Below are 25,503 nucleotides of genomic sequence, written 5' to 3'. Positions count from 1 at the left end.
GAGCAGTGTGAGTACATGCTGGAAGGGGGGACAGTCGTCCGTAAGCACGGCACGGGACGACATTGCCTTGTGTGAGTGCGCCCTAACTCACTGACTTTTAAATGAAAAAGAGCAGACAGGCGTGCGGCTACTTTCACATCTCTGAGTTACAAAGTTGTAAAGAATAATCAAGCCTTTTATTCTCCTCATGATTTGACCTCTTAGCCTGACAACTTTTTACGAGCTGATGATATTTCACCGCGTGTGGTATAAAATTGTCTCGATACAGATACAGCGGTTAACATTTCCCCCCAGCTTGCCTCTCTGGTCCCCCGTATAAGCAAACGGGTCAAAGCGATTATTCACATGTTTAGTTATCTGTGCAGAGAGATAAGTCACATGTCAGAAGTGTGTATGCAGCTGTCCCATGACCAATACTTTACTGCAATGTTCACAGGACAGTTTAATAGGATCCACAGTGATGTACTGGACTGCAGCCAGAGCCCCACACTTGTCACTTGACAGCACATGCTATTACTCTGCAGGCGAGGTAATGATGAATCATGCTGTTGTTCTGGCAGGGAGACAAAGACGTACACAACCTGCTTTCTTAGACTTGAGGCTGACATGAGCTCGGCTTATGGGTCTCCACCTGCTTGTTAATGAGCCTCCGTCCCCTGAGCGAGCAGCTAAAAGCTGGCTGGAAACAGTTTGAAAACTCCTGATATATGGTAGCTGCTGGATGAAATACACACTGGGGTCAACAGTAGCACAAATCAGCATGTCGGCGGTGGATTTGTTTTTTGTTTTTTTTCCCTGAGCAAAATACTCCAGCTGACACAACAATCGGCCTCCCAAGTTTACACGCGTCCAACAGCAAAAGCACAGTCTTACCTGCTTTATGTGTTTGTTCATTTGGCATCAAAGCTGCTGCGGTGCGACAACAAAGAAGTAGAAGTAGAAGAGGCTGAGTTGTGTACGTGAACGTTTCCCATGATTCATCTGTCACACATGAATAACAACAGAGATGCACACAGAGAGCACAAAGAGAACATAAATAGATGTGTAGCCTCTGTGTGAGGTGCATGTCATATTTCCTTTTCTTCTTACCCTTGATTATTGTCTTCAAATAGGTATAAACTCGTTTTTGATTTATTAAACTCTTCTCTGCTGCAGAGTTTTGTTTTTTTTATCTCTCGCTTGTTGTTCAAATTCCTTCATTTTCATCATTCGGTCTTATTCTGATGTTTTCCTTTTCAACTTCTCACTCCTCACTTGTGTTTAATCGTCCTATAAGACGTTCGTCAGGATTTCTGGGCCAGCTGAAAAGACTTTGGGCTCATCCAACACAGCCTCTTTCAACCCTGAGATGTTAATACAACCACAGCTCCATTACACAAATGACCCATTAACATGTTCCTCATTCAATACTTCAATACCACACATTTTAAAAGGCTGCATTCTGTTGTTTTATTGACCACTAGTATTAAAAAGTACTAAAGTAGAAAACAAATGACTTCTATTTGTCGAGACAGGCGTGGGAGAGAAATTAGTGAAGCACAAATTGCAGACATAGTCTTGCACACACAATTACACTTAAACATCAAACAACATCAAGATTGTTTGTGTTGGATTTCATGTATCCTTCATGCATTCCTTCGTAAATCTCAACATTGCCATGTCTGACCCACATATCCCAGCAAGTTAGACATAGTTACGGAGTTTGCCGCTTTTGTCAATTGAAAATAAGACATTCACCAATAATTGGTGTCAATGACTTTTGTTTTTTCTGTTTGTATCAAACATTCACTAAAATCAGATCAAAGTTTGACATTCTGGCATCATGACTACTAAAACTTTGTGTAACACTCTGAAAAATGTGCATGAATACAGTTTAAATTACAGAATAACAGAGAATTAAACGGTGTTAAAATGTGCGTCTTTCTGGCATTTCAATCATTTTCAAGCATCTAAAAAGTTTTGACTGTAATTTCTTTTTTTGTCCATTTTAAAGAAAGGATCATTTTCGTTTTTTATCCTGTTTTACCTTTACAATGACAGTTATGACTTAACGAGACTCAAACTGTAGATAACCCAACAAGGGCCACTTCCTCCTTTGGGATCCTGGGTAATCAGTCCCACTTCCCCCCTCCACTGTGCCCATGATCCCTCTCTTCCCCCCTCTTTTCTTTTGGTTGTTTCTTAACCTTGACCTTTATCCCTCGAAAACGTTCTCAGGGTTTTTACCAGTCATTGGGAACTGGACATGTTATTTATACATCAGGTTTCAGCCTTTTTCTCCAGGATGAATTTGAGATATAAGATGTTTATGTGGCGTAAAAGCTTGTGTCTTATGAATGAAACCATGTAATTGTACTTGGACATAGTCTGTGGTTACTCTGGATAAACCAGCAGATTATACATTAGTGCATGTCCGTAGGATCCTGTTTGTGCATGTTCATGTATTTTGGCCTTTGTGTTTATTGCATGTTTAATAGGAGAGTCTTCTTCACACCCATTATCTTCCTTTGCTTCTTTTTTTCCTGCCATCTCTGAGTGTTCATTACTTACATCATATGCAGCTGCTCATCATTTATTAGACTCCTATCAGCTGTTCGTTTGCGAGCTGCTGGACTTGACACGGAGCGTTTCTGTGGGGAAATTCAATTCAATTAATGACCCATGGATTCAGACTCTCAGATGGTATGTGATGGACACCATGAGGTCTGTCAGTGATTAGGATCAGCCAGTCAGCCATTTAACTGACACCACCAACCTTGCAGTAGATAAAACGTACAAAAATGGCTACTATCGTATTTCATACTATTTTATAATAGCTATGATAACTCATAAGTTTGACAGAAAGTTCTGAAGTCACGAGATCTTTTAGAGAAGGAATAGTCCTCAGGCCGGGTTCAAACACAAATTTGGTTTTAAATCTTTGGCTGGCTTGAAATAAGATGTAATCTATGCCTAATTTATGTCGTACAAAGCCATCATGATGTCACTTTTATAAAAAATGGATTGACGTCTTGCTTCTTTGTACTGCTCCAGGACACTTCTTCTTGTACGCCTGCTATAATTCATACAGAAACACGCATCAAAATATAATGGATATATAAATACACTGGGGCTATTATGCAATCTTAAGATCTGTGGGGGCTTTGGAGATGTTTGGTATTTCACTTTTTCTCACCCCTAATAAAATGGCTTTAAAATGTGTTTGCTGTTTTTTTATTTGTTTTCCTTCTGAGCTTGGATTTGTGTTATTTGTGCAAAGTTTTCTGCAACTGCAACGATCTGATGTTTATCTTTTATGGGGGATAAAGAGGGTTATGACTTTTTTTGAGCTCATGCAGTGCAACGAAAAAAAGTTAAAAAAAAAGTTGTTATAGCTTTTTGCACACCGTTTGTGTCACCAATGAAGGAAAGACCGTGATAGATTGAGGAAATGATGAATGAATTATGCAGCATTGTAGTGAATCACATAGCTAGGTCTCTTCCTGATGCCTGCACAGTGTGAGCTCTCTTTTATCTGTTTATCTGTGAGAAAACCTGAAGTCTGTGAGCTGTTTTCTCCTCTTTGTTTCCTGCTGTTTCACAGACACAGCTAGAAGCTATGGCCCCCTTACTGCTTTTATTATCTGCTCGCTACCTCGCCCTCCCTCTCTGTCCCATCCATCCCTCCCTTCTTACTCTTCTCTCTCTTGTTCCATGCTGTTCTGTGCTCTACACTCTAAATTTCCTCTGACTTAAATTGGAGCGAGCAGAGGCAGCGAGAACGCGAGCGGGAGAGGGCAGCGGATGGTTGAGGGACGCTGATGGACGAGGCCTCTGAGAGGGCGGGGAAGGCTAACAGATATCATGGCGTCACACTGAGGAGAGAGATGAGATGAATCCTGCTGTGTTGTTTTCTTTCACGCGTTTACTCCCACTCTGTGTTTACTCCTCTGTTTACCGTACTTTGTTTCAGGAGAGATAGAAACGTCAGCTTTCGTGTTGGGCCACGTCGTTCCTTTGATCTTTGGCGGATCGAGATAAAAGAACACGATCGTAACAATGTACAAGAGTTCACACATAAATGAAAAAAAACATTTCAAATCGTTTGTGTCAAACTGTTTGTGTGTGAGATGCAACGTGCAGAAACACATTTACAAGATGGTTGTCGTCACTTTGTTCTCTTGTTGGTAAGAATAGAGTTGAGAAGGTCAACGAGTTTACAGATGAACGCAGGGCTGAGAAACAACATGACCTTGAATGACCTTTATTAAAAGACCAGGATTTACACACTTTTTAGCACCCAAAAAAAGACAAACACATAGACAAAATCAAAGGTGTCTTTTAATAAGCGATTTAAAGGGTTCAGTGGATGTGGCGTTTCTGATGAACATCATTTTTTTAGCCGACATTGTGGAACATCCAAAAGCATCTGACGAGTCGACCGCAACAGTTCGGATAAGTAGGACGGAGCAAAACCAAGTAAAGTTTTGAAAACAAGTAAACTAGATCCTAAAGGTGAGCCAGTACTGGCGTGATGTGGTCACATGTTGTGATCACAAAAAACAAACAAACAAACAAAAAACAGAACAACATTTATTTCCATTGTGTGGAAATTATTTATTTATTATTATTTATTTATTATTTATCTGCCAATTAAAAACCAATTATAACTCTGTGCAAGCCTTGCTGAGCTGCCTAAACGACATTAAATCACGGATGGAGTAAATGTTTTAAATCTTAGATAAATGTCTTTCAATGCCAACACAAAGCATTTTACCATCTATAGCAGCCGTCAGTAACAGTGTGAGAGTATCGTTCAAAACAAAACGTTTTTCAGACACATATTTTTCAGCTTTCAACCCGCAGAATGTTCAGGATCTAATTAAAAACATTAACAATGGCCCCTTTTGTATGATGCACTTTGTCTGCACTTATTGTTCATGCTGTTTAATGAGACACCTCCAGGTCCTGTTTTTGCTGCTATAACAACACAAAAACGTCTTTCGCTCGTAATTTCAGTCAAAGCACATAAAAGCTTAAACTGAAGTCTAAACTGGAACTTCAATTTACCCGATGCTGCTTTTCCATTGATGTCACTTTTTGTTGATAAAATATTAAAGTCTGCCAATCATTGGCTTTCCCTGAAAGTTCTGGACTAAATTGATTTTGAGCGCTGCCTAGCATAGAGTGCCGTCAAAGGACGCAGGCTGTTTTGAGATCAACAAATTAAATCAATGAAACATGAACCCAACATGTTTCACTGCATATTTTATTTAATGAATAAATAAAAAATGCAGTATAAATAAGAAAGCCATATCCCCCCATACTACAAACACACAGGTGATCACATATATACATAAACAGAGTCCCTGCTTGTGAGAAAAAATATATTTTTAGTTTAATTTGAAAAGTAGAGACAGGTGTGATGGACTTCGGGTTAAAGGGTAGTTTGTTCCAGAGAGGAGGACGCCTCATCAGATTGTATTCTGAGGACGGTTAAAGACCTCCACCCAATGACCTGAGGGGCCGGTCGAGGTTGTAGTCTTTGAACAAGTCAGAAATAGACTTGGGAGCTGAAACGTTGAGGGACTCAGGGACTTTGAAAGTGCCCTATTGGGCCCCCTGGAGTCCGAGTGTATATTAACTCCTGCACTCCATCTACACAGGCTGATGTCCCCAAAGCAGGTGGACCCAGTTCTTTCTGTCCCCTGTTTCTGACTCTTAACAGCTGTCCTTTCTCCAAATAAAAATACCAAAAGCCCAAAAATGAATCTTAAAAAAAAATAAATCCTTTAAAATTGTCTGATCGTCGTAGGAATTGGAGTGACAATAATGTTTAGCTGTTAACTTCTTTATTCTGCATCACTTTGTATGATATATAGGGATACACATTTGTCTGTGTGATGGATGAAAAGTGCAGTTGCAGTATACGTGAGCTTCACGGCATCCCTTGACTGAATCTAGTCACATCTGTGGGGCGGATAACCCTGGTGAAGGTCACCAGCAAGGGACTGAAGAGTGAGTGAGTGTGGAGGAGGGGGTCAGCTAGAGGGCTGAGGGGTAACTGGGGTCAGCTTCCAACTGCAGGTTGAAGGCTTAAGACCTTAACTACCTGCTATGTCTGCCTCAGCATCCTTGACAAACAGAGCTTACTTCACCTCCTGCTGGGTCTCCTCTCCAGCCGGCTGCTCCCTGCACCTCCACCGAAAATCCCTCCTGACCTTTTAAGAATGTAGCGTTGTGAACAGTGACATTTTTCTGAAACGTACCTCCATCTGTATTAATCTGACTTTAAGTAAAAATCAGCATATGTCGAGATTGTGTATCTTATTGTGAAGGGCACTTGCGATGTTTATTTAAGCAGCGTGCGTACGACCTCGGTATATCTCCATTAGCCTTGAAATGAGCTAATGACACATTGTGTACTATGTTACTTACTTTGTCTCCATTAGCTTAAGTGTGAATGGTTATTAGTCTGCTTGCACTGACCTGTGACTTCACACACACACACATTGACACACACACACACACACACACACACACACACTCACATTATTGGCACACACAGTATTGGCCTGGGTGATTTGTGACCTCTTTCCCTCCTTTGCTGCCATCGCATTCCTATTGATTTCTTCTCGTCTTTTCCCTTTGTCTTTCCTCCTCTTTCTTCCTGCTTTAATTTCTCCCTCTCTCCCTCTCTCTCTCTACCTCGCTCCCTCGCTCCCTCGCTCCCTCGCTCTGGCAGGACTCCCATTCTCCTCTGCCATCTTTTCATTAGCTTCCTCACCTTTGTCTTTCTTCCATGTCCCGTCTTTTTGCTGCTCTGGTTCTGCGTCTCTCTCAACGGAGATTATTAGATTTCAATTAGAAACAAACATCAGAATTTCAACAAAAAGTCAATAAGCTCCAGCGACTCTTGCAACACAGATTATTGTTTGTGTGCCTTTATCGATTTTGTATGTCTGTGCATGCGTGCTGACAGGCTGATTTTGTGCTTTTGAGTGTTTTGTTTTTTGGTATATATTGTGTGTGTATATCTGAAAATCCTGCTCATCGTGTCTGTGTGTGTGTGTGTGTGTGTGTTCATGTTTATTTGTCTCTTCGACTCCAGATGTGTTTGGTTTGAGTAGACCTTATCTCGTGTCCTTAAGCGACCTAGTTCACTGCCTCCACAGAGCAATGGAGGACACAAGTGTTCCTGCACAATGACATTCACATGTATACACACACGCACACACACACACACACACACACACACACACACACACACACACACACACACACACACACACACACACACACACACACACACACACACACACAGAGGAGAGGTATTCAAACATGCACCAGGAGGGACAAGGACGATCAATCAGTGTCAGAGTGGGAGCCATTAGTAGAGTATACGCACATACACACACACACACACACACACACACACACACACATGCAGGTATGCACTGAGAGTGTTCAATTGGTCACAGACCAGTGAGTCTGCTTCGTCGATGTCCTGCATGATTTCCCTCCATCGGCGAAGAACTCGGTCACTCTCTTTTGTCTCTCTCTCTCGAGGCCTCTCATGCTGTCGTTGTTTACCTTCGTCTTTCTCTCTCTTTAATCTTAATGTTACACTGAATGACACTGAATGTAACATACCACTTCCTCAGAGGCTGGCTCCACATCAGACCACTTTCAAATCCCAGTTTTAAAAATGTTAGAGACCGTACAATCTGTCTGCCTGGTCCACCTTCTGGCAGATGGAAATATTTTCAAAGACCCCCCCCCCCACCCCTCACCATACACACCAAACACAGCGTCAGTCACGCTCTCTGTGAACAAACTCCTGTCTTTATACATCTCAAACACTGTCTTCTGGACGTTTCCTTTTTAAGTCGAGTGCAGGAAGTCGTGATGAAGGAGTCTGAGGGAGCACAGAGGAGAGGGGCTCGGTTGTAGACGGAGCACAGAGGGAATTCGAATTTCAAGATCATGCTAGTTTTGTTTTGAAAATGACCAACAATGCCTTTAAAACAAGGACAAGTTAGATAAATGTCGCTTTAAGACCTCAACACTAAAACTAAATATTAATGTGTGGTGTTAACAGAGGATTTGGCCTTTAATGTGGAGATGAAGAAAAGAGGCTGAATGTACTCGTCTTTCACTTGCATTGTGTTTTTTTTACTTTACATTACAGATCAACTGCTAATTTAACAGTTTAAACAAAAAAAGTGAAAGTAAGTTGTGTGTTCGACTGCAATTGAAAAAGACCAGGTGTTGTTGTGAAGTTAACAAGGTGAGAGAGTTGGTGAAGGTTTTGTTAGCGCGGCGTGCTTGTAGCAATCACAGTAAAACTACAAAAACCCTGAATTAATCCCTGCAGGGAGACGGTGTTTTCACCTCCGCAGGGAGGTCAGACAGTCAGCTCACCCACTGAACACCACCTCGGGAGCTTTCTGTTTGCATTCAGGGTAGCTGCTCACCAGCCCTTCTCACAGATGTTTGCACAAACGGAGACTTAAACGTGTCTCTTTGTTTGTCTTCTGCACAGCACAGATGCAGCATTTGTTGTAAACCTGTTCGTCGTCCTGCTGGATGGATCTATCCTGACCTATGACGTCTTTGTCTTTGACTCTCTCCCTCTGTGTCTGTGATCAAATGATAATAGCCAGTGTTGACTCCTTCTGTGTCGTCTGTGTCTTCTCCCTATAGGCCTGTCTGTATGACCTGCCACTGATCATATTTAAACAGCACATCCTGCTTTTGAGTGCTTTTTTCCCCCCTCACCATGTTTCAAAGTCTCTTTGTTTTTCTAAACCATTTAGCCTCAAAGTTCCCGTCTCCATTTTCATGTCAGTCCCTGACTCGCTCGCTTCCTTCAAAATGTATTTCTCTCGCTGCCTCTCACTTTTTTTTCTTTTCCATATTTGAATCATTTGATGCACAGAAAATGAAAACTTTGCTCTTTGGTCTGTGCTTTCTTATGTCTGTTTTCTTCATCTGTGTTTTTCTGTCAAAGCCCAGACGGGGAACATCGAGACCAGGGGAAATACAAAACAATAAAAAAAAAAACAGAAAATAAAATAGACCAACAGGCTGAGTTACAACGAGGAAATAGGGAGATGACAGGAAACATATCTTTTAGCTTTTAACTGGTGACTGGTCACCACAGCAGTTTGTTCTTATCCATTCACTTTGTCCATCAAGCCTAACAATGCAAAAGAGGACTTATCGAGGTAATCATAACAAGCCAATTAATGATGTTGACATTCTTTAGATTACATTTTTTGACTCAGCATCGGCCTGTTTTTTGTTCGGCTGCGGCTCACAATGTAAGAAAGTGAAAAAAAAAAAATCTAATTCCTTTGAAATTTGAGGGCAGTTTAACAAATTGGTGATAGAGATGCAGATGTGTCCATCAAAACGATATTGTGTGTTTTACCCAAGTCAGAAATCATTTTTAGAGTCCTTGAATGTTGAAATATTGATGACTGTGAGTAATTCATGTTGGACAGCTTCCCCCCCATTTAAAAAAAAAAAAAAATAACATTTTGGGATCAAGTTCCAAAAGAGTGAACCTGCAGGTTTTCTGAATCCTCATTAAGATTGCACATTGGTTGAAGGCAGCTACACCCAGATATAGGAAATATTGTATGAATGTAAACCAAACCATCCAAAGTCTGTGAGCGTCTTCACTACCACATCTCATTGTTCAAAGACCCTGACAAAGTACATCCTCCTTCTTTCATACTTCTTCACCCAGGTGACAAGTAAACTTTGTTATAAGCATTGACATTTAAGGACTAAGAGAAATATTCCGGGGTTGTGCGCAGCTCTGTGATTGATAGAAATGTTTGTGACAGTATCCACTTGTCCTGATACTTGTCTTCCATTTTTCATCTCCTTCCTCCCCCTCACCTCCCCCAGCTGACAGCAGTGGTTTTGTTGATGTGAGTGACTGTCATGCTACAGAGACCCAAACTTCCCTGCTTGTCTTCTTATGAGAGACTGATGTGGATGCTCTGAGCTCTATATCCAAATAAAATCAGACACAGAGTGATCTGGGACTATTGAAGCCTCAGGTAATTCTGTCACTTTCTGCCCGGCAACTCAAGCTTCGTGAGTTTTCGCATTGACAAACAATTGGAACAACTTGGGCTTCACCAGTTTCATCACTACATCTCCCAATGTGGCGACGTGTGTAACCTCTTTCTGTCTCTTCCCACCTTTTTTGTGCTGTCATGACATGTTTTCTGCAATGACACGACTGACAGAAACAAGGTAACTCCTTTCATGGAAGTATGTTTGTATGTAGATAGATGTTTGTTCACATCTGTGGTGACAAAAGTTCGGCACATTCGTTTTGTATGTCTAGAATTTTCACAGTTTTATTTCCCTCCTCGTATGATAATGGGGAGATTATACATGTTTTTTTAGATCAGTGCTTTTTACATCCTTGGGCGACTAAAAGTAATGAATGCATTCATTTTGGAAAATAAAATCACATCATTTTATGCTATTTTGACCCTTTGCGTGCACCAAAGTGAATCCACTATAGTGTCTTCCTGTAGCCAGAGTAATGGAAACAACTCGCCGTATTAGAATGGCTCATTTTAATTTTACAAAACTCCCAGACAGCTGAGTTGGTTAGTTAATAGTCAAATCCACCATGAGGACCTGTGTCCACCCAGCATTATATTCCAATATATATATTTTTTTTTTCTGACACGGTAAACTTCTCCAAGCACTTAGATATTCCCCATTTTTTTTGCCGCCTACAGATTGAGTTTGTTCCCACACCCTCCCCGCTCTGTGTCAAGACATCGTAGGAGGACAAACATCCTTCGTTTGACGCTCTTAGTGAATGGAAACAACGATTTTGAATAACATAGTTCAACAGAGCAGGGTCAGTCATATAGCAGCTGTTTTTAAGAGACTGTTGTCATAGAGACAAGATGGACACGCAGCGCTTTTATTCTGAGCGCACAAACGCTTCATGCAGTCACATGTTGAAGCACACAACCAGCACTTTTCTGCCTGAATACAACATCAGGTGGGCACAGAGCCCGAGACATCAAACTGTTCCCTTTAGCTTCTGTTCCTTTTTGAGTTGACTTTATGTTGTAGCTTTCGATTTACCAAAGGTTTTCTTTCAAAATAAAAGCTGATTCTTAATCAAACATTAATTCAAACCATGCCTTTGAATTCCCCACCAGGGACAAATAAAGTTTTTTTTTTAAGTGAATTGAAAGTAAAGTAAACTTAGTTTGAGACAGTACCAAAAAAAATAAAAAAATAAAAACCTAACAAAACTGTTTCCATAATAATGGAATTTCAAGCAAGTTATTAAGATTGACTGCGATTCAGTTTTGAATTATAGTGATTTATTCAATCATTTATCAGACTTTACTCACTTCTTGAAAGACGGAAGAAATCAGGTTTCTCTGCGAGACATCTCGCTATGTTTATCAATCTTCTCTCGTTCTTTTTTTTTGGGGGGGCGAGAAAAAGCAATTCAGACAGTACTGAAGAAAATCAGGTGAAAAATTTAGGTTTGGGTGTCTGAAATTGACAGTTCAGGGACTGCCTCTAAGCCAGCAGGATCAGATTGGTGTATCTTTCCTCGTCTAGCCTCACAAACAAATTGAACACATTTCATCATTACAAACATTGATTTCCCCTGCTGGGAAACAAACTCAGCTCGGCCGATGTTCTCTGTTTCGCTCGACAGTATATACGTCCCCTTTTTGTTTTGTTTTTCCTTTCTGTCTTTTTTTTCCTCCCCTATCCCTGACACCCTCTGTGTGCCCCCTTTTGTTTTCAAAGTAACATCTCTTTGTTTCATTACATGCAATACCTTGCAACAAATATCCCGGTTTGCCCTTCAGTCACTGACTGACATCCCTAACAATAGTTTATGATCCAGGTATCAGCATGTTGCACTCCTTTCAAAGTCGCTGTGGCTTCAGTAATCGTCAGTGAAAAAATGTGTTATCTCCCTGATTAAAGCCAGTTTTCAACATGTCTGCAAACATCTGCTGAGCTGGAGGGTGGTGAGCACTGAGCAGCTCGCTGAATGCCTGAAAGCTCCTGAGGTGTTTCCAAAGCAACGTAAACAGTGGAGTCATCAGCATATAGAGTAATACTTGAACATCCTGGTGTTTCAATGTTATATTTCCTGCCAATAACTTTCCACATTCAGCTTTTATCAGCTTTTACACAAAGTGCTGCACATGTGCTTTTTGTATTCTCTTTATCTGTTTTTAGCAGGAGTTTGCTTACTCCCCGACCTCCCACTGTGTCTCCAAATCCTGTTGTCCCATTTATATATGCTTTCTTTGCATTTGTTTGAGTCCATTTGCCATCACTCGCAGCCTGGCTCTATGAACCATTCACTGTAATTGCCTTACTTTCCTCATTACTTTTGCAGCACTGCTCCACCACCTCCCTGTCCCTTTTTGTCCTTTTTGGCCTCACACTGTGTTTTTTTTTTTTACTTATTGCCTGACCTGCCTGCTAGTCGTCTCAGCTCCAGTGTTGGCTTCTCTTGCTGGTAATAATTGCCTCTTTGGCTGTCGTAGTCTTTGCCTCTCGTTTGCCGCGTCCCTCACTCTTTCATTTTAAAGCCATAACAATCTCCCCTGTTTGCTACTTTTCACACACAAGCCACACTGTGTTCTGCCTTTGCTCTCTGACCTTAAACTGTCTCCCACTCACCGGCTATTATCTGCTGTTGTGTCAGCGGTACCTTTTACAACCTTTTACACTTTCTGGTCCTACTTTCCATATTTGCCCCCCCCCCCTGCTATTTAAATTGCCAACTACAGAGTTACCTCTTTCCATCTCTTCCATCTTCATGTCCCCTCAATCAATCTTTATTTTTTTCAAAACTTAAAAGTCATGTCCCTCCTATCTCCCTGCTATCTTCCAAGGGAAGCGTTTGTTGCTCCTTTCTGACTCCATGACCTCCTGGGTCTCTTGCCGGCCATTAATGACCTTTAGTTCCCCGCAGTCCTGCTCACTGGATTTCACATTTTGCCTTCCTCCTCGTCCCCTTTGCCTTCACGCCAGCCCGGCAGCCGTCTCTGAATCTCTCCAGTGGCAAGAACTTACCGCGTGTCCTCATAAGTAATGGGCCAGAGTCTGATTTGCGGGGCCCTTTAGAGATTGTTGCTTTGGTCTTTGTAACACTGCTGAACCTGAAGTAATCTGCCTTGATCTTGAACTGCCAAGTCCCACATACTTTCACCTGAAACCCATTTTTATCTCCTTTCCCTTTCCCACATTTCATCGCCTTCTCGCACCTCTCATTCTGTCACCGTCTCTCCTTCCCTCTCACTCTGCTTCTGTCATGTTCATTCACTTCCCCCTTTCTCATTCTCCTCTTGTCCTTCCTTCTAGTTTGTCAACTTTTTTTATGTTATCAGTGCTTCCATGCTCCCCCCTCCTACTGATTTCTTACTCCTTTATTCCCTTCCTTTTTCCACTATTTTCTTTCAGTATCTCCTTTTCCTTCTTCCCTTTCCTTTTCCCCCTCACATTATTTCCTCCCCGATCTTCGCTCCCTTGTCAGTTAGATGCAGCTATTTAAAACCTCACACTTATTCTGCTCAGGGAGCTGCTTTCAAAACACCCGAGAAAAGAGGAGAATTGGAGGAATGGAGTGCCAGAAGTCAAAAGGAACAATCTCACAAAGTTTACATTCAATCTGGAGTGAACCGTCTCTGTGAAATGACCTGGATGTGCAAACAGCAGCAGATCTTGTATGATTATCCTTTGCCTCTATTAACTCTCAGATACTTTTACTGTGCAGCGCTTTGGCTTCTCAAGCAAACATAAAAGCCATACACCAGAGTAAAAGCTTAAACACACATTGGAGTTGGCTGTTTCCTGTATAAGTGCTCTCTAGAGTATGGATAGCTGACTTGCCCCTTGTTTGTATGGGTCATCTTTCTCTATAGATTCTTAATTTCAGCTGATGTTTCAGATGTCTCAATGGTGCTTTTGTCGTCCTTCTGCAGGTCTGGTGGTGAGAGAAGCCAGTATAGAAATCACACGACAGCAGGTGGAGGAGCTGTTTGGTCCTGAAGATTACTGGTGTCAGTGTGTCGCCTGGAGCTCCGCTGGAACCACCAAAAGCCGCAAGGCGCACGTCCGCATTGCATGTGAGTACACTGCTGTGACCACGCATGTGAGGAGAATCAGTTTGAAGACAGTCATGCACTGGAATCAGGGTCGCGGCGTACGAGCACATTTGACTTCATGATAGTTATAACAACAACTGTAAAATTACTTTAGATACAATAAAGGTCCTTTACCCATCTAAATGTGCAGACAATCACACAGGCACTGTTTTGTGCTGCAGATTCTCCTTTGGATGTTTCTGCTTGATAATGATGATTTACAGTATACATTAAATTTAAATCATTTTTCGGGCTTTATCGATCCCTGAGGGGAAATTCTGGTTTTACGCTCTGTTATTGAGAGACATGCTTCTCACACACACACACACAGTAGACATGCATTCCACACATGCACAAACATGCAGGAATAACGGACATGCATTAATGGAGAGATGTCAAAGTAGAGATGTAGAAAGTATAGATTTTGGTCTGCAGCTGAATTTGGACCCGTTACTCTTTGGTTCCTTACAGACCGAGCTACTGCCACCCCAAGAGTCAGAGTTTAAAGGTCAAAGTGCTGAGCAGAGCATAGAAAATACAGTTTAAAAACATTTGAAATAACTAAAACAAAATTAAACACACGCTCGGACTCACAGGAAAACATACAGAGACATTAGGACTCATACACAACAGGAAACAGATGGGTCTTTAGCTTCGCTTTAAAAGCCTCAACAGAGCAAGCCTGTCTGATGTCCAGAGCTAAACTCTTCCACAATGTTGGTGCACGGAAAGAAAAAGCCCGTTCACCACTTGTCTTCTTTTGGACTTCTGGGACACTCAGAAGACCCATCCGCTGCGAACGCAGGGCTGGAGCGAGGTACATGCATTTTAGCATTCCCACTTTAAACTTTGCTATAATCTTCACCAAGTGATTCATGGTGGGAATGTTTAAAAGGCCCAGACTTATCTTTATCACTTTAGTCAGCCATCAGCAACTTCCTGTTATGGTCTGGTGAAGTATTTAATATGACGACTGGGAGTCTGACTGTGAGGTCACAAACTAAACATCACTGTAGCAGACAGCGTTACAAATTGGCACTGCATACACACTGATCACATGTAGAAATCCTTTTACACTCCATCACGAGTCCAGGGTGAAGAATGGGTTAGATACTGTTCTGACTGATGGCCAAATGATGTTTCTGCAGCAACTGTGTCACCGGGGAGTTGAGATGTAAAACCTCAAAAAGCCCGGTTTGTTCTTACAAGTTAGTCCTCGCACCGTAGACCAGGAGGGATCGTTCCTTCAAAGCTGCTTTCACCGGCTTGAGAATTGAGCCCTCTGCAGTAGTTTTCCGAGCGTCATTGCTCTGGTCAATTCAGCCATATAAGACAACAGGGACTTGTCTGAGTGCTCCGGTTATGGAAAGGTCAAGCAGAGAAGAAATACCAATAACAAAATCGACCCCTCCTCCTCCTCAGTGTACCTGGCTTATACTGACAGGATGGCTCTGCTTGAGTGAACTCTCAAAAGGACAACTGGGGGCTTTGACAGAGTCCATTCAGCAGACTCTCAGGACAAGCTCCACACATGCCCATATGTAGTACTTTAACAGACAGTATCACTCGAGCAGACACGCACGCTGGAAATCCTCTTTTCCCAGGTCGCTCTTATCCGCGCTGCAGGAGGAAATCCATCATGTTGACTCTTGTTTTTTTCACCCTGGTTATTTTATTTGGCCATAAATAGGTCTAACAGTGTTACTTTTGCAGATCCTGGTTGCTACGTTTATGTGCATGCTGACTTTCACACATTTGGAGAGAAGCTTGAAAAAAAAAAAAACGCTTTTAGTGGTTAAATCATGAGAAGAAAACATAAACGTCACGTTTATACATCCAGTCTGGATGTAAGAAAAATATAAAGTGAATACATTTGCATAAGTAGTCTGTATTAGTCGACAGTTTAGAGGCTAGCAAAAAAAAGGTCTCTGAAGCTTTAAAGTCTGTTTGAATTTAGAGAGTAGCATCCTCACTGTCTGCGTCGCTCTGGTACGTGAGGATGCTTCACTGTTAGCAGAGTTAGTGACACAGTCAGAAATATCCTTTAAGCTCCTCTAATAACCTTTTCGAATGGAATGGGCCTCCTAGGGGTGCAATGAAAGCTGGGTAATGTGCTGTTTTTGGCTTTCGTTCTGGCTGACGCACACTGAGAAAAAGATGCAGGCTGGTGTATGTGAACAGGCGTCGGAGGCTCTCCATGTACGACTGCCGTGCAGACATGGACTCAGAACACCGAGGGCGAAATTGTGCAGCTGCCCTTTGAACAATGATGAATAAACGTCACATTTGCGGGTGTGAAAGAAAAGGATCATGTAAGTGTCACAACGCTTTTCATCTTACATTATCTCAATAACACCACAGCGAACCCTCCTTTTAGGTCTGCAGCTGTTTGTTTTGTTTTTTTCCACTGGGATTGCCCAACTGGAACTTTGAATTATGGAGCGGTGGCATAAAAATATATGTGAGTGAATATACTTCTGAAGAGCAGTCATTTACATCTCCTGTCTGCACTTTATTTACTGAGTGAGCACCTGAAAAACAAGTTACTGTGGGATATACAGACAAAAGAAAAACCTTAATAAAATGCCATAAAAGCTACTCCCAGCATGTTGTAACTCGACTGTATAACACATGGATGTAGTCTCAGTGATGTCACTCGTTTTGAAGAAAATCTCAAATTTCAATTAATCTAAAACAGGCAGGTAGGTGGATGTGAGGCTAGCGATTAGCCTACCATATAGCTACAGCTTGCATGCTTATCAGTCAGATCAACCACGTCCTTAATTATGCTTCCTCTTAGCCTGATTGTAATCAAAACAGATGGGTTATAAAACAATTCATCACCCACACTGTATGCACCAATAAAGACCTGAGCTATGTAGACCAAACCTGCTGTAAAATGTTTACTATGGACTGTTAAAAAAAAAACCAAAAAAAACAAATCTACAGTCAAAAACAAAAAAATTAGCTTGATATCCATAACCTTACATTTCTTCATTCAGCCTTTATATAACTTTAAGCACAGCTGACCTCTGATGACCTCCATAATGATGGAGGCTGCCGCTAAGACAGAGGAGACAGAAGATGGAAATCCTCTCTCGCTTTGTCTTTCTCTTTAGATCCCTCTTGTTTCCAGCCTACATTTTTTTCCCCTTTGACTTTGCCTTGCCCGTGTCCTTTACTTCCTCTCGTTCTGTTCAAACTGTGATTTTTCCCTTAACCAGATCTGATTACACTCAGCCCCCTCTTGCGATAACCTTTTACTTCAAATCGACCCAACCCCCTGACCTACCCCGCTTTCCACTCCTATTTGGATCTACGGTTGTGATTAAAATGCTTCCTGGCAGCTCGAGCTTGCTGAGCAAAGTGTCTTTTCAACCGCACTATGCAACAGCGATTCAGCATTTCTCTCCCACATTCCCATCTCCTCGTCATACTCATTTTCCTGTTTTCCCCTTTCCCATTTCCCTCTTCTCTTTTAAGGTTTTTGTCTTGCTTTTTATTTTTATTTGTTTGTTTTCTCTTGTGCTCACCTCTTGTACTTCCTTTTTTGTCATTCTCTGCCATCTTTGGCTGTGTTATTAACTGTAGAATTAACACGTCAAGACATTTACTAAATACTCAGTTTGAACCTGGATAATGGCAATCAGTGTTGTGGCAGTAAAAGTGTCAGACACACAATCAGAGATATTAAATCTCTGAGTGATTTGCCGCTGTACGTATTCAGAGCAGAGCACTTAAACTGAGTTATAGGCGGTGCAGACAGCTTAATTCAAGTTTATTAAGCAGGTGACAGATAAGCAAATTCACACACTCCCTTAATAATGACACACACAATTGCAGGCATGTACTCAAGGGTGAGTGAAACAAACACACAAATGTGCATGCAGAGTCAGTCCTGCTCTTTGGCCCTGCAGCCATTGGGTCAAGTCTCTCTCCTTCAAGGGATTAGCAATATGTCAAGGTCACACACTCACACACACACACACCCACATACACACACACACACACACACAAGAACGTGCACTTACACTGAGACACACACATTTCGGATGATGGCAATTTGTTCTGCCACCTTCCACTGAGACATGTGTGTGCATAGCAATCAGGAGTGCAGACACTCAGGGACTCGGAGACGCAGGCGGCTCCTTATGTCAACTGGAAAATGTCTGTTAGTGAATTTTCTCCTGTTGTCTTTATGATGCAAATGTCTCGGCCGTGTGTATTCTGCTTTTCCTTTAATCATGGAAGAATTACACCAAGCAAAACAAGCCGCAACACCAGCGTCTTTCTGTTATAAGCACTGATTACACCCAACTTATTTCTGCAAGTCTGAAACATGCACACATGTAGTTTACGAAACTGTAGTCAAATCATAAGGACGCCATCACCAAGCCAACCTTTCTCCGCACAAATTGCCCAAAGCTCTCCACTTTCACTGAGATTTTACCCTCTTTTTGTTGCACTTTTCTTTTTTTTTAACAACTGAATTGAAGTGTAACCATTGCGGAACTGAAACAAACCAGGCGACCTGAGTTTTTAATTACTTTAAATTCACTTTCCTCTGTCAGCAAAAATCTCCATCCATCCATTATCTATACCGCCTTTCCTGTTAGAGTTGCAGGGGGCCGGAGCCGATCCCAGCTGTCATTGGGCGAGAGTTGGAGTACATCCGCCAGTCAATCACAGGACAGAAATATAAAAAGAGACAACCAGCCACACTCACATTCAAACCTACGAGTCACCAAGTCAGCTACGGAGCATGTCTATGGACAGTGGGAGAAAGCCGGAGTACCCAGAGAGAACCCACTCATGTACTGGAAACACGTGAAATCAACACAGAAAGCTCCTGTGCGACAGGGATTTAAACCAGGAACCTTCTTGCTGTGCACCAGCGTTCACCCTAAAGGCTTTTTTTTTCTCGAAATGACATCATCAAGATAGTCTTGGCTTCAGGTCACTTCATGGCTTTCACAAACACTAAATAAACATTTTATAGACAGAACGCGAAGTGTGTATTTGTGTCAGTGTGTGGTTACGATGTCTCACTGTCGCTGTAAGCCACTGAGCTTTTTCCCAGATGTCAAGCACTGCTTCAGTGCACTCTTAAGTGTTAGAGTGGAAAGCCACAGTGTTGATTCACATATGGTGAAGTCACTTTTTAAAGTCCAAAAATAACCCACACATGTGTATGGTGTACACGCAAAGTATATACTGTACGTTTGTTTTTTTAGGAGTTTGCTCAATCTCAAAAATCTCATCTATACTTTAAAACTTTTTAATAAAGGAGTGTTTCAAAAAGAACTTGAATAAAACCTAGGACCTGTGTCCATCAAAAGGTTGTTTTTTTTTTTGTTTGTTTTTTTTGCTGGCAGCGCCCATGACCTCAGTTTCAGAGCGCTTCTCACCAGCAATTATAGTTGCTAGGTTACGAACTTCTGCAGTCCCTTTTAGTGAATGTTTGGTCCGTTTTAAAAGCGTAATATTTTGTAATATTTACTTTCATTCAAGGAAATATCACTCAAACAAATATAAAAACAATGTAAATGAATCCTGTCCTTCAAAAAGATTAGGCTCATTATTTTGTCCTTCACCATTGTTGTTGAAAAAGCTGACAAGAGAAGTCCTGCCCCTTCTTGATCGTGATTGGTTGATGAGAGAGAAGCGACACCTGCTGTAATGTGTAGTACGTCTGTAACTGACCACAATACTCACATTTTCGTGTCTTCGAGGCTTTTTGGATGTGTGTATAAAAAATAAACCACACTCCTGAGGAAGTGTTGTTGCTACAGATGTGTTGGCAGATTAGAGTTTGGACTGTTGAAGGAAAAACCTTGATGGATGTGTTGGGCTGAACTCGGCCTGTGAAGTGTTGAAATGACAGGGTGGAGAGTTCAAGAAAAGAACTGGTCTGAGCGGAAAGAGACTCTCTGAAGTCACTCAGGGAAAATGACGCCCTATGAAACCGCACCGAAACTGGCTGTGACACCCGAAATCACCGTTTACGTTCCCATCTTCATTTTTTCGCTTCCTGTTTTGAAGCCTTGTTGCCATTTGAGGATGTACGTGAGTGGCCAAAGATTGAGACGCCGTACCCACTGAAGGTCAAAGTACACTTTAAAAGACATACAATAGAGTCTTCGTCAAACTTCATATTCAGTGCAGTCTATAACCCTCTATCACTTCTAACAGCCTCGAAGCATTTCAAGCTTTTTCAAGTAAGACATCCAGAGGGTAAAATAATTGACCTCATTTTCGTAACTGACATGGCTGCCATAGCTGGAGTGTTGCATTGTTAAAACTGTGATTTTATCATTTTAAATAAATGTGTTTTAATTACAAATCACTTGACATGTCCCATTTCTTCCATTTCATTAAATCGTATCCTTCCCTCTTGTCTTCCTTTTCACTAACATTGCATTATATTCTCGTTCAGAGGTCTGATTGTTTCCATTGCATGTCATCATGTAACAGATTAGAAGTCAGAATGATCCTCTGTGAGCCTTTGAGAGAACGCTGTGTGGGTTTTTTTTCCCCCAAGCATCTCACATTGCTCTTCATTACTTGAGCAGCTCCACCAAGGAGGGAAACCGTTAGGATTTAGCATGGCTAGCATTTGGGCGCATTTTGGATAATTGCTCTGAAATGTGCTTACGTTGAGGAGCCTGAGGCAACAAACTATCCCACAAACATAATAATAGTTTCACTTTAGCAGGAGGATGAAGACGTTTGAGACAGAGAGGGACGGGAGGGAGGAGTGAGACACAGGGAGAGAAAGGAAAAAGGTGGTGTAACTTTACAAGGTTGCCCTCTGTACTTTTTAACCCTACTTTGTTTTTCGCTTGTTCAGTAAAATTCCCTTTGCTTTTTGTTATATTTATGAAGGTGCACGGTGTTATCTGCAGTTTGGAAGTGAAGTGGGGGTCAGTGAATTGATAGGACACAGCTGTTCCCCTTCTCCTGTGCATATTTCTCCCCGGGGGATGTATTTACACGCATGCACAGAAAACACACAAACCTTTGCGATGAATTCACAGTCCCCATGGTGTCAGGAACACAATGTCACATTCCCTCTTCTCTCAAAACACGTTCTTCCAAACTCACGAGCACTTTTGCTACCAAGCTGCAGGAATTCAAAATGTTTGCACTGTTGGTGAACATGCATTGGTGTGTGTGTGTGTGTGTGTGTGTGAGTTGTGTTCATCCCCATAGCGAGCAGAGTGCTTTAATTTGCGTTAATTTCATTCTCAATCTTTATGGAAATCAGCTCTCCAAACAACTCCTCATTTCACAATCTCCCTCACTAATTAAGAGCAGGAAATTGTTCCTGGAATTGGCAGGCATGAGAGGAGTGTGTCTCATCCTACAATCACCTTCTCATTTCTCCTCCTGCCTGTAGTTGGGTTTTTTCGGTACATGTGTGGTTCCCCGTGCGAGTGTGTTTTTGTGCCCCGCTGTGAGTATCTTACCATGTGTTGGTGGTTGTTGTGCCTCCACTTTATGTGTCGTTCCTGCTTGTTATATTTCCCTCTCCTGTGTGCATCCCCCTCAGCGCGACAGTATCTTTGGTCCTCGCCGTCGTCTCTTTGTCTTTTTCGTGTCTGTACGTGTGCCGCTGTGTGTTGTGTTGGTAGCCATGTGGTGGATTTACGGCTAAAGCTTTGGGTGATTATTCCCATAATGAACCATCGTGCTCTGTTCAGGCTCTCATCCCCCACAGGGATTGACTGTATTATGAAGTTATCGTTCAGCCTCAGCAAAAACTCTCTGTCCTCGCATAACTCTCTAAACCAATATAGCTGTACACACAGAATGTGGTAATGATTAGATTCATGCTGCATGAAATTAAATCTCATCATTCAGGTGGGAGGAGGTGATGGAGAATTTATAGATTTTAAAACTTGGTCATTGATGTACCTATAGAGAACAGACAGCTCCCAAACAAACCCTCGCCACGAATATTTGTGGATTGCTTTAACATTTTTGTATCTTGCTTTCCAGAAGTGTTTCAAAAGGGGCAAGTAAAAAGACAACAAGTTTAGAGGCTTACCTCAGCTGTAACTGATGACTTGTGTATAGTGTCAATTCTGAAAACATCTTTACAATCAGAATCAGAATCTGTTTTTTTATTGCCGAGTACATTTATATACATGAGGAATTTGTCTTGGTGTATCGGTGCGAAAGAAAAACACAAGGCTAAAAAAGCAAGTCCTTAAATAAAATAAAATATGAGAAGCACTTACCAATATATGAAATAGAATTTAAAGGGAGCGCCGGTGGCGCAGTAGCAGCATGCGCGCTACTGCGCCCGTGCTGCTACTGACCCGTGGCGACTTTACCGCATGTCTCTCTCTGCTTTCCGACTCTACCCACTGTCCTATCATTAAAGGCTAAAAAGGCCCAAAAATAAACCTTTAAATTTTTTTTTAAAAAGTCAAGTATAAAGAATAATAACAAATAAAATAAATGATAATAATGTAAGCGCTTAAAAATTGCAATTCTGTGTATACATGTGCACATCTATGTTTGCTTTTGTGGATCAGTTTATGCTTTCGCTAAACATTTTGTAGTAATTATAATTTTAACATTAAAAATGTTGTAATATGGGACACTTGCAAATTGGGACATTCAAGCCTTAACCACCGCACATTAACATATTCCGTAATGAATATTTTCTTCACAATACAACACTATAGAGTATGATCTGTTCAGTTTAACGGAGCATGTGTGCATCATTTTGAAAAGGGCTGACTTTAAACCCCACGTATTTCTGTTTAACTAATCGTATTTTATGCCTCTCCTCGTATTAAAAGGAAGGCTCGTATCCTGATGAAAGAGATGTAATCAAAGTCAGATTGATGGCCGGGCAGTGTGATGGATTGCTGCTTGCTTTAAGGAGAGATAAGGCAGATAAATAGAGATGATACAGGGTGGACTCACTGGCACAGGCTTCTGTTGGCTGATTTGTTTTCAAGAGTGGGCTAGACATGAGAAAGGCTTTGATGGGTAAAGACCAAGCAGGTGGTTTTGGGATTAAGAAAGAGTGAGGTGCTCCTGCTGTGTGCTGCCAACGTCTCCCTCCGTCCTTCTCTTTCTCCCTGCCTCTCATCTTTCAACCATCCACCTGCCGTCCCCCCACCTTCCCTAAACAGCCTACACTCCCGTTTCACCTCTCTTCTCCTTTCACTCTACCTCCCTGTATGTCTGTAAGCTGCTGTGAGGTGACTGTCCTGATGAAATACCCAGAGAGAGAGAGAGAGAGCGAGAGAGACTCCCAGTCGGCTGGTTCAGCATTAAAAAATGTTCTATCACGTGTGTGTCTGTGTGTGTCGACAAATAGTGCACAACGGCTGAAGGAGAAGGTGATTAAGAGTGCACCTGGGAACCAGGGGAGTATAAGGACACAAGGATATCGCACACACACACACACACACACACACACACACACACACACACACACACACACACACACACACACACACACACTGTGACTTTCTATAAAAGTTTTCTGTAGAAATTTAAGGACAGGGATTTGTCTTCTATAGATGCAGGTATCCTTTACAAACTTACAAAGTGACTCACGCTCTTCAATATAAGAAAGTTTGTGGTTAGTTTTTATAATATCTCAACGATGGTATCAGTTACTGCTGCCAGATCAACAAACCTCTGGATATCACTTTGAAGTACACAGATCGTATATCTTGAGCTACATGTAGGATGCCAAAGTAATCAATCATCTTCACTTGCTGACATTTGTCATAAATCTGATACATGACACGTAATCATCCAGATGGAAATCTTGCTCGCACACACTCACGCTGTGGCACAAACACCCGCATGCATGCCCGATGCACTTATCCATGAACATGTGTACACAAAGTAATATTTGCAGCGATGTGCACAAACACGGATATACGTTTGAACCAAGTGGCGTCCTCTGGTGTTGAAGAACGATGTCATCGCGAGAGGGCTTAAAAACTGCAGTTCCTCCTGTGTCCACTTGAAGCCTGCTGCAAAAGTCAAGATATCCTCATTAGAGCCCGTATAAAAATGATGATTTTTTTTACAACATAAATCAAGGCGCTTAAAACTTGGTTCATCAGAAGAAATTGGTATCAATAGCTCAAGTCTTTATTGGTTCACACTGTACAGTGGTGTGCCATTTCAATAACTCATCTGTTTTCATTTTATGAAGCCTGATTGTTAGTCGGCCATTTGCATAATTTGGGGCGTGTCTCATCTGACTGACATTTGGCCACATTGTAGCTGTTAGCCTCGAGGCTTGAGGCTCCCCAGCTCCACCTCTTTGACTGTTTCTGGACTGGTCAACAGTTAGGTGTGGAGAGCACCTCCAATATGGCGACCACCATCTTTGGGCCTCTTCATAATCTAATTGGTGATATTAGACCACATCAACATTTTAAAGTACGGTTTAGCACAGAAATTAATGCCCCATATTTAGTGTTTTTATCACCACATCAAACTTTTGTATTTGTATATTGAGGCGGGTTTATAAGAGTTTTCAGTAAGCTTCCAGTGCCCATACTCTTGCAGACGCACTCGATCTGATTCAGGACTTGAACAGGTCGAAATGGTAGTTATTTCAGAACTTCTTATCAAGATCCTATTGCATCTGTAAAGTTGTGATTCTTGGAAAAATCAGACCATAAGCCTCTGAGTAACACCCAGAAGATTGGCTGAAAAATAAATTCACATTTCCCCACTTCTTCCCCTCCATATGTTCTCATTCAGAAATCCATCACACCACCTGATCAGCGCCATAAATAAAGTCACCTGCTAAGTCCTGCACCACTGCAACCACTCTCAGGTTACCGTTTTTTTTTATGGCCTTTTTTCTATGGCAGGCTGATTATTTTAACATGTGTTAAGCTCAGCTGCCAATACGGGGAAACATGTATCACAGCTGTTGATGCAGAAGACTGGGGAGGGGAGCAGGAAAGCAGTGAATTATGTTTTTCAACTCTGTCCAAATGGTTGAATAAATCAAACTACAAGCGAACAAGGTGACGGGCAATGAATAAGCTGATAAAGACACTCAGGTAACTGGAGTCAAGAAAAGTCACTTTAACAGCTTAAGAATGGCCGTCCCTTTTGAACTCCCAATTCATAAAATGCTTCCTCTCGTGAACAAATATGTCAAGACAAATGGCTGCAAGATAAACACGGATTCAGTTGTCCAAAATCGTCGTCATTTTTTCCGCCCATTCACCCGTCCGCCCACCAGAGGTTTTGTATTTTTTCCGCCTTCTCGCTATCCTCCTTCTCTTTGTCTATCCATCCTGTGTTGTTCTTATTTAAATGTCAGGCTAATTGTCTGCTACTGTGA

General features: G+C 41.7%; 1 protein-coding gene across 2 annotated transcripts in view; it reads left to right on the top strand.

Annotated features, from left to right (window-relative positions):
- The window catches only part of LOC306828405 (netrin receptor UNC5C-like), a 209,507-nt gene that overhangs the window by 98,041 nt on the left and 85,963 nt on the right, over window positions 1-25,503 (top strand). For both annotated transcript variants that reach the window (XM_079350869.1, XM_079350868.1), the window contains exon 3: window positions 13,995-14,138. In XM_079350869.1, the coding sequence (XP_079206995.1) occupies window positions 13,995-14,138 (144 nt within the window). The remainder of the gene's footprint in view (window positions 1-13,994; window positions 14,139-25,503) is intronic.

Source organism: Symphodus melops (genome assembly GCF_947650265.1).
Source record: "Symphodus melops genome assembly, chromosome: 1".
Lineage (NCBI taxonomy): Eukaryota > Metazoa > Chordata > Actinopteri > Labriformes > Labridae > Symphodus > Symphodus melops.
Note: the sequence above shows the minus strand (reverse complement) of the source record. Positions and strands in the feature narration are given on the sequence as shown.